The 15,560-nt window shown below is 39.6% G+C and overlaps 1 protein-coding gene across 11 annotated transcripts in view; it reads right to left on the reverse strand.

Annotated features, from left to right (window-relative positions):
- The window catches only part of LOC139155893 (RWD domain-containing protein 4-like), an 86,551-nt gene that overhangs the window by 32,660 nt on the left and 38,331 nt on the right, over window positions 1-15,560 (reverse strand). For 9 of the 11 annotated variants that reach the window (XR_011557128.1, XM_070731249.1, XM_070731246.1 and 6 more), the window contains 8 exons: window positions 15,343-15,465; window positions 9,429-9,506; window positions 9,255-9,344; window positions 7,944-8,493; window positions 6,814-7,013; window positions 5,444-5,850; window positions 2,259-2,413; window positions 95-303 (listed from right to left, as the gene is read on the reverse strand). Coding sequence is in view for 9 of the 11 variants with exons in the window: in XM_070731249.1 (XP_070587350.1) it covers window positions 95-303; window positions 2,259-2,413; window positions 5,444-5,850; window positions 6,814-7,013; window positions 7,944-8,493; window positions 9,255-9,344; window positions 9,429-9,506; window positions 15,343-15,465 (1,812 nt within the window). In the remaining 2 variants the exon portion in view is untranslated. Of the gene's footprint in view, window positions 1-94; window positions 304-1,860; window positions 1,985-2,258; window positions 2,414-5,443; window positions 5,851-6,813; window positions 7,014-7,943; window positions 8,494-9,254; window positions 9,345-9,428; window positions 9,507-15,342; window positions 15,466-15,560 lie in introns of those variants that run through there. The other 2 variants (XM_070731253.1, XR_011557129.1) reach the window with 2 other exon arrangements.

Here is a 15,560-nt window from a genome sequence, read left to right on the forward strand (position 1 = left end):
ATTTTTAAATATTTCCATCTGAAAATTAGGGTACTTTTACATTTACCCTTGCTTGTACAGAACATGACAATTTATGCCTGTTTGATAATCCTACCCTAGAATAAACGCTTTTCACAAATTTTTGATGTTCTTCATTAACAATTTTGTTCACTTCTAGTTTTAGTGGGTGGATGTCAATATATTTAGATGCCTGGGGATCTGACAGATTGCATTGTAGGTCAGTTATATTTCTTTTGAAGCAGTGACAGTGATCTTCACGTGTTCCTTGAACTCTGAATCCTTGATCCACTTCCTGCTGCAGAGCTTGGAAAACATAAAGAAATCAATTCAATATTATATCTCCTGGAACAAATATAACAAAATACCATATGGATTGAAGTTTGGATAGCCCAGAGGTGGGATTCTACCAGTTCTAACAGGTTCTCTAGAACCAGTTGTTAATTTTCCAAGGAGTTCAGATAACCGGTTGTTAGAAGAAATCTCCCCCCCCCCCCCACTTTATAAGGTTAATCTTGTAAGGATTTACAACATTTTGGTGCTGTTTCTATAGCCTAATCTTTACTGCCCTGCTTACAGAAACTGCCTCTCCATTAACCCTTATTTCATTCTTGGCAATACACCTAAACCAGGGGTGCATTCCACTTACCTTCCCTACCTGTGCGTATCACGACAGAAGTGCGCATTTTGCACATGTGGGATTACTTCACTTGCGCACGCACCTGTCATGTTGCACAAATGGCCCTCTGTGCATGTGCAGTAGCACTGGCCTAGGTTTACTGTCTCTGGATGTGTTTTTTCTCTCTTTTTTTGCTTGACCTTTTTAGAGGGGGTTATTTTACACTATATTCCTCTGTTGGAGTTCTTCTAGCACAGAGCTGCCAGAAAGAAACATTTAATGACAAGGAACCAAGATGAGTGATATTCAGCAATCCTTCATGGCTAGTAGAAAGATTGACATTCAAACATGAGTTTACATACCCTTTCTGACTTTTGGTCTGAAAGTCTGTTTTTTGGTGAAATTTAATTCTGTGCTTTTGTGATGTTTAATCCGGGATAATTTTCCCTACTCATTTTTTTGGAAGGAAAAATGTTAATCTCTGTTCCTGAAAAAAAGCAACTTCAGAAATCTGGCTAGTTCCTGTGTCTATTTATTCTGGTAACTGATTAAACAAGCAATAGCTACTGCGATTGCTCCTTTGCTTCATTCTATCTCAAGTGCTTTTTCTATCTGGGGAGGGAGTCTTCCTTCACTGATTTAGTGGTTCTTGGCACTGTCCTTTTGGAGTGTACTTCCACGAGGCAGGATGCAAGCTTGGGACTGAATTTTTTTACAGCCTTTCTGGGGGACATGTGATCTTTCGTTAAATCTAGATGATTTTCTTAGGATATCTTATGAGGTGAGTGAGACCGGCCAGTATCTTTAAGTAGTGCAAATGGATCTAAGGATTGCTTCTCTTGGGTGTGCTCTTTCTGGAGAGCTTAAATGACCTCTCTGCTAAGGGTTTAATTTTTTGAGCAAGAGTTGGCTGCTGATAGTTATTGTAATTTAACTATTTTAATTCCTCAAGGTGCTCTGGCACCTTGCCTAATTTGTAATTTCAGCTTGCAGGTATTTCTAATCTAATTATTAGTATTTAGGGCAGCTTTTTGCAAGCAAAGAAGCTTTATGTATTTTTGTAGAGGTAATCCTTGACTTACAACAGTTCATTTAGTGACCATTCAAAGTTACAATGGCACTGAAAAAAGTGACTAATGACAATTTTTCACACTTATGACCATTTCAGCATCCCCATGGCCACGAGAGGCCAGGTGAGGAGAACTGCCTCTCAGCATGAGCGAGGTCAAATTGGCCATACTCACCCAGTCACATGACCACCTGGCCATGCACAGCTGAAAAAGTGATTTTTGACCGGTTCTTGCATTTACAAATGTCCTCACATTTTACATTTTGCATCCTATCTTGACACCATGGTGAAAAGAAGCACTGCAGTTGGGAAATAAGGGACACGGTTGTTAATGCTGCATCGGGTATAAATGTGAGGAAAGTTGTAAGTGCGAGAACTGGTCATAATTATTTTTTTCCAATCCTCTGAGCAGTCCCTATGATGGGGACATAGCCACACTCACCCAGTCACATGATCAGCTAACCATGCCCACCCTTTCACATGACCTCCAAGCCACCCCCCCTCCAAATATTCCATACCCACAGAACCGGTTGTTAAAAAAAATTGAATCCCACCACTGGATAACCTTCTCACTTGTTCTAAGAAACAGTGCTGCATCTTCTTGACCAAGAACAATTGTAGCATATTCCTGAAGTAACTTATGCAGTTTCTGCAAAGTCTCCAGCCATTTGCTTTTAGCTTGCTGTCTGCGACTTGGATCTTTACTGAAGATATCTCTGTACACTGTGCTGGGCAGACAACATAAAATGTACGAAGTATGAGAAACCACTTTCAAATTAGTAAAACATTCTTCTCATCCAGTGGTGGATTAAGGCTTACTGGTGCCCTAAGCACTGACAAATCTCGGTGCCCCCCTACTAGTTTTATCTTTTTTTAAAAAAAATCTTAATTGGGTTTTTTTTCTTTCTCAACTTTGCGCAGCCCCTTTTGGGCCTGCTGCCCTAATCACGTGCTTAGGTTAATAAAGCACTGTTTTAATTTTAATATAATATACACTCACTATAGTGATAAGTGAAAGCAACTACTAGAGAATTTTCTTTAAAATGTGTTATGGATAAAAGAAATATGGGGTCATATAGGGCAATTGTGTTATTCTAGATCTAGGATTGCCTCGCAAAGCAATACATGCTTGCTTGATTGCTTTCGCCTGAACACCCAAAGTGGGAAATAGAGGAAAAGAAGCTAGTATAAATTTTAAAAGATAAAAGAAAGCTCATTTTGAAATATCATAATGATACAACCATTAGCTTTGAAAATCCATTAGATAGGACTCTGAACCATAAGAAACCTTGTCAGAGTCTTTACAAATCTTAATGTTTTGTTAGTTTCATAACAGCAGAGGACATTCTTCAAATAGTTAGGGTCTATGGCACTTGGAGTTTCAAAACTTTACAGGTAACATCTTACATTGTACATGGAAAACATTAGTACAGATCTTTTAATGTGGACATCAGTTACTAACCTACCTGTTGCATTCTGCATCAGTCGCAACTTTCATACACCTTTCAGTTTTCATCACATAAAATTGATAAAAACAGGTATAACAAATATGGATAATTATTGCAAAAACTGACCAACAAAAAATGGCTCCAAATGGCACACATAAATATGTTTAAAAGTACTTCCTATCCAAGCTGCTACCTATGGATTTGGTTATACCTGAAGTTCCTCGAAGAGCACCCCCAAACTGCAGATCTGTTCAAGGGAATGCAGCTCCACTCAGAATAGGATAAAATACAAACCATGAGTCAAATTTTTAATGAAAAATCCTGCATCTTCTGTCATGTCAGTATCTGATTTTAACATACTTTCCACCCAGCACATTGCTGAACTTAAGCCAATGTTTAAAAGCACACTTGCTTTCTTGGGGTTAAATGGTGGTGATCATTTAGCTGGCTATATCAGCATATTGAAAATCCCACTGAAAACCTGTGTTTGACCTCTTCCTGCAGTTTCATGTTATGTCAGACCACATAGAGCACAAAAGAGAAGCCTGTTTGAAACCATCCATGTGTGACCTAACTCTGAAATAATAATCCCTGAGCACCATCTTCTGGTGACAGGGAGAATCAGACACCAAAAAATAATACTCTCAAAACCTAATCCCAGTGAGAAAACCTAGAGATACAGTACTATGGTTATAGGTACAAAAAAAGCTCAAAAACTCAGTTAAAAGGTGTCCTGTCTCACTCTACAACCAGTCAGCAATTAAATCCCAATTAATACTCAGACACAGAGATGGGAAGTATAATAGTCTATTGTACAAGCAAACTTGTTGAAAACCACAAATTAAAGCAAAGAATATCCACAGACAGCCAAAATTCAAAGCGAGCGGCAAAACTGATAAGGAATGTTCCAAAACAAGAGTTGTCACTTAAAGCACCTGTAGTTTGGCTGAAGCAGAAATATTCCCAGACTTCTCAAAACTATATTTTTTCAAGACTGCAGCAATATTTGAGAGGGGGGAAACTCTGAACTTGCTCTTTCCCTCTTGTAGGTATAAATGTTGATTTCCTGCAAAGAAAACCTCCCAGTTTCCTCCCCTTTTAAACACTCTGTGATTACACACTGCACACAGCAGTATTCAAGGCCTCCCTCTACCTCTGCGTAACTGCTCTTGTCTCCCACACATTCTTTTCACCTGTGCATCTAGAATAGATCCACAATCTCCCCCTCCTCATCAGACGCAGCTGGGTGTTCTATATTCTATGCAGGACTCTCAATCTCCATCCCTTCCTCACCCTCGCTATCCAATTCCTCTGATAGCCCCCACGGGCCCATGATACTCAGACGGACCCGGTTTCTCCTCTTCAAAATTTGTGATTAAAGGAACTGGCTGTGATCCAACCACAACAAAAGGTAGACAAATTTTCCTCACTCCTATCTGATATTTAGTGTTGGTCATGCAGCAAAATGACCAAAACTATCCTACAGAACTGAAAAATTGACTAAATAAAGCAGAAGTCTCCTCCAGATACATCTGGACATTGGGAGGTCACTAATTTTTTATTTTTATCAGAAATAGAATAGATATAATTTGGAGAAAGATGGGGGAACTCTTACTTGAATCTGTACTCACAGGCTTGAGTTCTCCTAGTTTTAACTTTAATCTTTTAGAAACAATAGGGCTAGAAACAAATTTAATTTACCAGAGTCATGCAAATATTCCAGATGGACTGAATCAAGTGAGATTATTCATGAAGACATAAGAAAAATAGCAAGTTTGGTGCTGATAAAACTAAGATTAAGAAACACTAAATATTTCAAGATAGAATAACAGTGTTGGAAAGTTTAGCTTACTTAACTTTGCTTTAGCGTATGCATTTAATACGTTTCTAAGTGATGGCATATAGTTTAGCATGTTATACAATTGAAATTAAAGAGTGAGCTGCTTTGCTTCAGCTACCTGCCTCACTGTCATATGCATTTGATGTTCTTGCCTTGATGCAGCTTGCTTCAGTAAGTTGAGGTCTAAGCAGAGCAACATGAAACACATACATGAAACATCTTTTCAAAGGAACACACAGCCTTACTATAGGGAAGAGTGTCATGCCCTGCAGTATCTCAAAGTGTTACTGGGCTGAAATTCTGTTCCCCTTTGATGGCTGACTGGAAATTATCATAAAATAAATCTTGTAGGCAATCCACAAGATAACATAGTCAGTGGTATTAAACCGATCTTCTTGAGGTTCCTGCAAAAATAATTTATTGGAATAACCAATGTCATCAGCCAATTAAAAAATCAAAACCCAACCTACCAAATAGGTTGAAGCTTGTAAACTGCAGGGATGCAGTTTTCATCCAACTTGTACCATTGATTCAAAAGCTGAAGTTCTTTCTCATATTCAGCTACAGACTTTTGGGTGAGTAGAGAAGTATTAAGCAGATCCAATTCATTTGAATTAATCACTTCATGTTCTTTTTGGCTTCTTATCTCAGCTTCAAACTCTTCTGTTGTATCGGGACCCAGGAAATCCTGAACAATTTCACCTTGACTTTCATTTCTCTCTACTTTGATTTCATCTTTCAAATCAGCAGGTGGTATGTACTTTGATGTTTTGATATTCAGCTTCCTACGCATCACTTTGGCTTTAATTAACTCAAAAATTTCCTTGCCTATTATTTCTGGAAGAGAGAGATCCTCATACTTCTGGCCAATAAAAACCTGAAATGCAGCATGGAAAATAATTTTAAAATGATTTTTAGCAAACAAATGATTATCTTCTTGACACTGATTGCATTCAAATATAATTCATATATTGTACAATTGGAAATTAAGCAATCTAATGAAGCAAATATTATGAAGATGATCCAATTAATTTTGGTGCATCGATGAATTCTGCTTTTTCTTTCATCTAGCAGATCTGTAACAGAAATTAAGAGCAAAACTTTTCATCAGTTGGATTCGTATGTGGCGGGTTTCAACTATGGAATATTGAAAATGAGTCATGGAGCTAGATTAACAGAATAATAGAGTTGGAAAGAACTTGGGAGGTCAAGGTCTTCTTGTTCAACCTCTTGCTGAAGTAGGAAACCCTATACCATTTCAAACAAATGGTTGTGAAATCTCTTCTTAAAAATCTCCAGTACTGGAGTATCCACAACTTCTGGAGGTAAATCAATCCACTGATTGGATTGACTAATAGTCAACTAATTCTAATTGTCTGGAAATTTCTCCATAGTTTTAGGTTGTTCTCTCCTTGATTAGCCATAGTGACCTACAACAATGATTCTCAACCTTTTTTTCACCACAGGCCCTCTTTATAGTACATTTTGTGGCCATGGACTTCCAAGACTTTACTCAAGATTTAAATCATAACATTTCTTCATAGTTCCCCTGTGACAACATCACGCTCCTCCACAGGTCCACATGCCACAAGTTGAAAACCACTGGCTTACAAGATACTATTATATATTGGATCCACATGTCACACTAAGTCCAAAGTAGGACCTGGTTTGAAGTGTAAATTCAGCCAGTTGTTGCTTATTTAAGAAACCATGATCATTTATTAGCATGATGAGTGAACTCATCACTAATCAGAGCAAACAAACATCACTAAAACATATACGATTGCACAATTAAAAAAACATCAGATAAGTAATGTATTGTGAATTCTATTCAACTTACAATAAAGGTTTGGAATCCCAATTTCTGGCATTTCTTTAATGTCCTTGTTTGTAGAGAAGCCATATGATGATCATTAGTAATACCATCTTTTACTCCCCACCTTAGATCAAATACATGGAAGTTGTAACCTCTTTTTTTACAGTAGTTGTATAGCCATGGGAAGGATTTCTCCATTAATGCATTTCGTTCTACTTCTGAATCTAATTAAAATAACAAAGCAAAATTGCTATACAGTGTTATCTTGATTTAAAGCAACCTTATGCAACATCTAAAACTTTAAGAAAAAGAACTGGCAGGGTTGCATTTATATTAAGTATCTCCAATCTAATTGTAATATAAGTGGACCTCAAGTTATGACCACAATTGATCCCAAAATTTCCATTACTGAGCAACACAGTTTCTAAGTGTATTTTGTTCTATTTTATGACCTTTCTTGCCACAGCTAGGTTAATCACTGCAGTTAAGTTAGTAACACAGTTGTTAAATGGATCTGACCTCTCCCTTGACTTTGCTAGTCAAAAGGTTGCAAAAGGTGATGACATGACCCTGGGACACTGCAACAGTCATAAATACATGCCAGCTGTCAAGCACCGGAATATTGATCAGTCTGCTGAAATGCTCATTAAGTGTGAAAAATAGTCATAAATCTCTTAAGTGCCCTTTTAACTTTGAATTGTCACAAGAATACTTTATAAAAAAGAATGCCCTTGAATTAGAAAGGGAATCTCTTGTAATTATTTTAGTTTACTTAGTAAGAGAACTGGGATTACAAATTGTTAAAAAAAATTAAAGCTGGGCATTAATTTAACAAATAGATGCTCCTCAATAAAAGGAAATAATTACAAGAAATTACAGCAAATAAAAGCTGATCTTAAAAAGTGGGGAAATTTACAACTATCAATAGTAGGTTGTATAGCTGTAAAACTTTTCCTTTATAAAAAAAATGTAGCAAATGAGCAAAAATATAGAATTACAGATATATTCATCTTTCAGATGATACAAGAATGCCATTACTTGGCTTCCTAATTTTTTGAATAATAATAATTTTAAAAACTATTTAAACCTCAAGGAATATTCTTATTTAGATTAGATTTTGATCTTCTATAAAACTTCAAGTTATCTGAAAGTACCTTGATAACCACCGCAGATATAGATCATAAACTTTTTCTTTCTGGTTAAACAGGGCAAATGGATTTGTCCCCTCACTACATCCCTGCTTGTTTTTGTGTCTGCTGGGCTCTTCGAACAACAGATTACACCATTTGTGGCATCCAGGGTTTCCATTAGGAAAATACTACGGGGTTTTGTTTCTTCTGTCTGGGTTTTCAGATTAGATGTAGTCGAAAAAGAGTAATCCTTGTGAACAGCCTTTTTTTCTTCATTCTCTTCTGATCTGTTTATGTCTGAGAACTGCAGAGACCCTGAGCCTCTGGATAAATACATTATTTTTCTGTTGAATTTCTTTTCCTGGCTTGTGTCTTTTTCTTCCAAATGAACATAGTCACCACTTGTTTGTCTTTGGGGGAGCTCTTTGTACTTTTGCATTGGTTTTTGTGTTTTTGTCTTGTATTTGGAATTTTCAGTGAGTTCAGATGTTTTGTCTCTAACCAGGGACTCTGCTGAACAAATATTCGCAGCTGCATGGTAACTTTTGAACTGACCTCTACTGTCTCCTTCCCGCTAAAGAGAAATAAGAGTTTTGTAATTAGGTACATAAATTATTACATTATCTACAAATAAGCATAGATTTTTGTAATGAGGACAGTTCCTCAAGTAACCCTTTCCTTCAGTGGAGGTAGGATATTAGAGACTTAAAAAGACTAAAACAGATTTTAATTCTAGTAATATATAGTTTTGCAATTAGTATAAATTTGAATAAAAATTATCCTTAAGTAAAAATGTAGGTAAAAAGGTTAAATCTCACTTCAGTTTTACTTAATTTTTTCCAGAGTTTGCGATAACAAATAAAGATATCTAGCAAAATAAAATCTGTTTTCTGTTTGTTGTTGCTATTGTTGTTTTACAAATTCTTTAATTTAACAAATTTTAAGCACCTTGATTCAAAGGTTGCTGCAGTATAACACATCATTTGGGCTAATTTGAGGTACAGAGAAACAGATAAACCCAATCAGAGTTTTGCTAATATATAGATGCACTCTCATAACAAAGAAATTGATTCCACTCCTTTGAAACCAAGTTGGAGTTTGTGATCAAATATTTTGAAAAATACCAATTCAACAGCAACAGGTTCCATGGTTAGCAAATTTATAAAATCTTTATTCTTCCATATGAGCAAATTATTTTAAAATTATGCTCATTGAAGAGTGGGATAATATACAGTTAAGCCATATGTTTATCAATTTATCTGTCTGTTATTTAATGGCACAACACTTCCCAAAACTATATTAGAGAAATAGGATTTATGGAATAATTTCTCTTACCTTCATGATGAATTTCTCTGTATTGTAAAATTGCTTTTTACTGCTTAAAGGGCGATTCAGTCTTTTAACAAAACGAAAATACATTTGATGCTGGAAGGAACCAAGACAGACATTAGGAAAATACTTGCTTTCCAGGTTTTTCCAAACATTTAAATGAAAAAAATGATTACCTACCTTTAAGTGCTTCTTCACTTTCATGTCTGTTTCTTCAGTTATGTTTACATATGAAATGTTCCAGTGGCTTCTTTGTTTCTAGAAGAAATTTAATATATTTAATATTTTTAAAGGGCATTATTAATCTGTTTGCTAATTATCTTATAAAAATACTATTTTACTTGGTTTATAACTAACTTATAACAAGGGCATAGTGATAACTCAGTGACTACTGAAAAGAGGTTATCAGTTATTTTGCTCCATTAAAAGACTAACTTATTTTCATTTTTTTAGGAAATAGTTTTCTCTTTTAAAGCCTTATTACAGCAAAGGGACATATTGGGGCCACAGCAGAGGTGGGTTGCTCCTGGTTCGGACCAGTTCTATAGAACCAGTAGCAGGAATTTCCCCCATTCGCTGAACTGGGAACAATCGCTGACTGGCCATGACCCTGAAATGGGTCCCCCAGTGGCATTATAGGCACCACTATTTTGCTTTTGGCTTCTGCACAAATGCAGCTTGGTTTTTGACACTGTACATGCATGCACCCACGTGGGAGAAAGCGAAATGGCGGCGAGGTAAGTTAGAACCTGTTAGATATTTGCCTGGGTGACCTACCCAGACAGGGTAAAAGTCAAAAGTTCAGATTTGTTTATTGCATGTTGATTGGTTTCCTTCTTTTGGTGCTTAAAATGTATCTTTGTAAAACTGCCTGTTGCTGGGCTAGATTGTATAAATAGGAGCAGGGCCACCATCAGGAATTTTGGGGCCCCATACAGCCTAAGTGTCTGGGGCCCCCCCGGCCATTTTAAAACTACTGCCCCCCAAATCCCGTGCCATGCCCACCATGGCCACACACCCTGGGCAAGCCCTCCCCCAGTCCTCTGAGGTCAAATACAGCCCTGATGTGGCCCTCAATGAAATTGAGTTTGACACCCCTGGCTTAGAGGCTAAATTCTATGAACAAGGGCTTAGAGAATGAGTATGTTTAGCTCAATAAATAGAAAACTGAGGGGGAATATAATAGTAGTTTCCCAATCCTTAAAGGGCTGCCACAGAGCAGATGGCATCTATTTATTCTCCATGCCACCTGAAGGTAGTACAAGAAGCAATGGGTGGAACCTCACCAAGAAGAAATGCAATCTGGAAATAAGGAAAAACTTGGGACTGGGCGGCATAGAAATAAATAATAAATAAATAGAAGACTGATGGCAGAAAAAGACCTCATGGTCCATCTAGTCTGCCCTTATACTATTTCCTGTATTTTATCTTAGGATGGATATATGTTTATCCCAGGCATGTTTAAATTCAGTTACTGTGGATTTACCAACCACGTCTGCTGGAAGTTTGTTCCAAGCATCTACTACTCTTTCAGTGAAATAATGTTTTCTCAGGTTGCTTTTGGTCTTTCCCCCAACTAACTTCAGGTTGTGTCCCCTTGTCCTTGTGTTCACTTTCCTATTAAAAACACTTCTCTCCTGGACCTTATTTAACCCTTTAACATATTTAAATGTTTCGATCATGTCCCCCCTTTTCCTTCTGTCCTCCAGACTATACAGATTGAGTTCATGAAGTCTTTTCTGATACGTTTTATGCTTTTAAGACCTTCCACCATTCTTGTAGCCCGTCTTTGGACCCGTTCAATTTTGTCAATAATAATTTAAAAAAACCAAAATCCATTACTATTAAAACTAAAACAACCAGCAAAACTATTAATAAAAACAGGTGAGGGCTGGGGTTTTTTCTCTGTTATTATTTAAGTGCTTTTACCATATGCTTTAAATCAAGAATCACTTCTATCTCTGTTTCTCTCTCTTTTCTGTCATTCTCTGCCTCAATCATTTTCTCATTTCTCTTTTTTCTATCATTTCTCTCTCTCTTCCTTCCACTCTTCTCTCTCTCTCTTTCTTCCTCTCTCATCTCTTTCTTTCTTTCTCTTTCTCTTTCTCTCTCTTGCTTTCTTTCTCTTTCTCTCACTCTCTTCCTTCCTCTCTCATCTCTTTCTTTCTTTCTCTATCTTGCTTTCTTCCTTTCTCTGACTCTCTTCCTTCCTCTCTCATTTCTCTCTCTCTTTCTTCCCCTCTCTCTCTTTCTCTATCTTGCTTTCTTCCTCTCTCTGACTCTCTTCCTTCCTCTCTCATCTCTCTCTCTCTTTCTCTCTCTTGCTTTCTTCCTCTCTCTCTCCCTCTCTCATCTCTTACTTTCTTTCTCTCTCTCTCTTTCTCTATCTTGCTTTCTCCCTCTCTCTCCCTCTTCCTTCCTCTCTCATCTCTCTCTCTTTTCTTTCTCTCTCTTTCTCTATCTCTCCCCCTCTTTCTCTCTCTCTCTTTTTCTCACTTTCCCTCTCTTGTTTTCTTTCTCTCTCTCTCTTGCTTTCTCTCTCACACTCTTTCTCTCTCTCGTTCTCTTTCTTTTGCTATCTCTTTCTCTCCCCCTATTTCTCTCTCTCTCTCTCTCACTTTCTCTCTATCTTGTTCTGTCATTGCTCTCACTCTCTCTCGTTCTCCGGAGGCTGGCGAAAGTAATTTTCAATTACTTTCAATTGTAATTTTCAATTACTTTCAATTGTAATTTTCAATTACTTTCAATTGTAATTTTCAATTACTTTCAATTGTAATTTTCAATTACTTTCAATTGTAATTTTCAATTACTTTCAATTGTAATTTTCAATTACTTTCAATTGTAATTTTCAATTACTTTCAATTGTAATTTTCAATTACTTTCAATTGTAATTTTCAATTACTTTCAATTGTAATTTTCAATTACTTTCAATTGTAATTTTCAATTACAATCAACCTATCTCTCCTTCCTTCCTTTTCCCCCTCCCCCTTTTCCTTTCCTTCCTTCCCTCCCCCTTTCTCCTTCCTTCCCTTCCCCTTTCTCCTTCTTTCCCTTCTTCCTTCATTCCAACCAACCAACCTATCTCTTCTTCCTGTTTCCTTCTCCTCCCTCTTCCCCTTCCTTCCACTCCGTCTTTCCCTTTCTCCCCTCCCTATTTTTCCTTCTATCCTTCCCTTCTGTATCCTCCCGGCCCTCTCTTCCCCTCCCCTCCCCTCCCCTCCCTTTCCCCGATGAGGGCAGCCCATAGAGTCACACCCATCCCGGGCCGAGTTACAAGAGCCGCAGTCGGGCGGGGAGTGCCCCACTCGCTTCGTTCCCGCGGCAGGGCTCGGTCGGGAGCCCGCTGGTCAGGGCTCGGTCGCCGCCACCAGGAATCCAGGAAACCGGGGTCAGGGGTCTCTGGGGCGTCGCACCGGAACGACGGCTGGAATGTCAGGAGCGCAGGCTGACGCGCGCTCTCCCCATCCCCTGCTGCCAGCCCAACCCGGAAAATTCAAAGTAAGAAAAACCTTCGCTCTTACTTTGAATGCTCCGGGCAGGCTAGCAGGGAGATAGAGAGAGCGCGGTGGCCCCCGCTGTGAGAATGCCTGCAGGGAAGAGAGGCGGAGCGGGCGGGTGGGCGAGGGCAGCGGGGAGTAGCCACGGGGGCGTGAGGGGGCTAGAGGCGTGGGAGGGCGGGGGCGGCCGCAGCTTCGTGCGCGCCCTTGGAAAAGGGTGTGCGGGGGGCCTTTTGGGGGACGCAGGCGCACGCGTGCGAAGCCTACAACTTGCGCTTGTGCTAAATTTTGTTTCTTTCCTAAGCAGCCTTCTGTGTAAAAAAATCCATTTGGGAACGACTCGTTCCCAAATGGATTTTTTTACACAGAAGACTGCTTAGGAAAGAAACAAAATTTAACAGAAGCGCAACCGCCACCCCGAAGGGGCTCCTACCTTCGCCGCACGCTTTATTCTGGGACTGGAGGACCGCGCTGCCAAAGGCTCTGTCGGGACTTCGAGTCCTGCCTCGCGAGGGCCAGAGGGCCCTTCTTTTTCGTTGGTGAGGCAGGCAGCCGGCAAGAGAGGGCCGGTACTGCGCATGTGCGACGGCGGGCAAAACCGGCCCCCCCTCATGGCCGGGCCCGGTACACCACTCCCAGTAGTACCGCCCTATTGGTGGCCCTGAATAGGAGAACTGTCATTGAATAGAGCTCTCAATACTCCATTGCTTCTTGACTGAATTGACTTCCTTGTCCTGTTAGCAAATAAACCTTGCTTGATTCAACCTTGTTTTGAGAGTTATTACATTGGCGATGAGGAGACCGACCTTCCGTGTGCTATCACGGCTCTTCCGTCGGTAGTCCAGCCACCTGAATTCTTCGACCCAGAAAGAATGACCTGGACAGCCTACATGGCGAAGTTTGAAATATTTTTGGAAGCGGCCGGCATGAAAGACGCCGACAGCAGCCGCAAGCGTGCCCTTTTCCTCAATTACTGGCACACAGATATTTGAGCTGGCAGAAACCCTCACTGACCCTGAACCGGCGAACTCAGTTTCCTGGGACGCTCTCTCGTCCAAGCTAGCCGCTCACTTCAAACCTACGAAGCCAGCTAGAGTTTTTCACCATCAATTCTCCCAGATGTCACAAGCAGAGGGGGAAATGATCAATCAGTTTGCGACTCGCCTCAGAACTGTTCTCTCTAAATGCCAATTCGATAATCCAGAGGCTCTTCTCACTGATGCCTTAATCTTTGGCATGCGTAACATTACGATCCAGAACAAGTTCCTCTCTGAAGAGGAATCCTCGCTACAGGATGTCATTAAAGCCGCACAAACTTTTGAAATTGCCCAAGCCGTGGCTGTGGAGCTAAAGAGCAACAACAAGCATGCCACCGTTTTCCATATTGCAGAAGCCTCTTCTCAGATCTCCGTTCCTGCCAATGCCCACGACACCGCAACTGACTCCTATGATGACTACTGTTGCCAGATCAGATCCCCTCCACCAAGACCTGCCAGATCGCAATTCACCGCCTTTTACTGCGCTGGTTGCCGAGGCAATCATCCCCGTTCCCGCTGCTCCTTCCAAGATGTCTTCTGCCGCCGCTGCGACTGAAGAGGGCACATCGCGGAAGCCTGTCGAGCTCGCCTCCCTGATGATCTTCCCATGACTTCGCCATCCTAGCGACAACAGCCACTGCCACCCCCACCGAGAGACAACCGCCTACTGCACCAGCCGACCAGAGGGAACCGCCACGCCTCAGGAAATTTCTCCCACGACTGGAACCAAGGTAAACCAAACCCCGGCGCAGCTGCCAGTTCCAGCCCGGCCACCACAAAGCTTGTGGTGCCCTTGCTTCTCAACCATAGACCTTGCCAAATTGAACTGGACACGGGATCAAAATATTCCTTAATGCCGTGGCATAAATTAAAACTGTATATGCCTTCCATGACTGTAGCTCAACTTGAGCCCATGGCCACGGCCATTAAGGACTTCCACGGTAATCCTATTCGGGTACTTCCTTTCTTTCTACTACCAGTAACTACAATTAACCCAATGATCCAGGTGGTCTATGCCGGATGTTTTGAAACACAATTCACATCAATCACATCCATCCTATGTAATGCTCAAGAATTATGAGAGTGGGGAGCCAAAGTTGCCCATGTCTTATAAACAGTAGCGTACATTGTTTAATTCTTTGATTAGAGACAGCTTTCCAAGATGAATAAATAACAAAATTTCAAAAGCCATTCCTTAATATCAGTAACATAACTTTTCAAGTTTCTCAGTTCTTTTAGATGCCTTCCATATAGCCATCACTCCTTATAAGAGTCAGATGCCAAAGCATTGGTATATAATTCAACATCCCATTAACACCTTTAACACTCTCCCCCCAATAATAAAATCAGCAGATACACAATATTTTACTGCTATGCTCCACATAGCATTCTATATTTCATAGCAAGAATTATTGATTCTATTTTTAAAAGAAGCATGTTAATGTTTCTTATTTAACTACTTTTATCACTTTTATGCATCTGCCTTGGATTATTCTTTAACTGTTCATTAAGATGGTGTGTATTCTCCTACTTTATTACGAAAGTCAGACAGTAACTCACCTTAGTCCATTTTGAGCACATATCTTTGTATACATGTTTCTGTGACTTTGAAATATGTGATGATAAAAACATTTCCTGGAGCATATCACTAGTGCATTTTTGGAGATTCAAGTTGCTGGAAGGCTAAAAATAAAGGCAAATATGTTTAATGTAGAATTATGTTCTCTCAATTCCCAAACGGGCACATTAGATAAGTACTTGTGGAGATGAAAACAATC

The sequence above is a fragment of the Erythrolamprus reginae genome, unplaced genomic scaffold (genome assembly GCF_031021105.1).
Source record: "Erythrolamprus reginae isolate rEryReg1 unplaced genomic scaffold, rEryReg1.hap1 H_9, whole genome shotgun sequence".
NCBI lineage: Eukaryota > Metazoa > Chordata > Lepidosauria > Squamata > Dipsadidae > Erythrolamprus > Erythrolamprus reginae.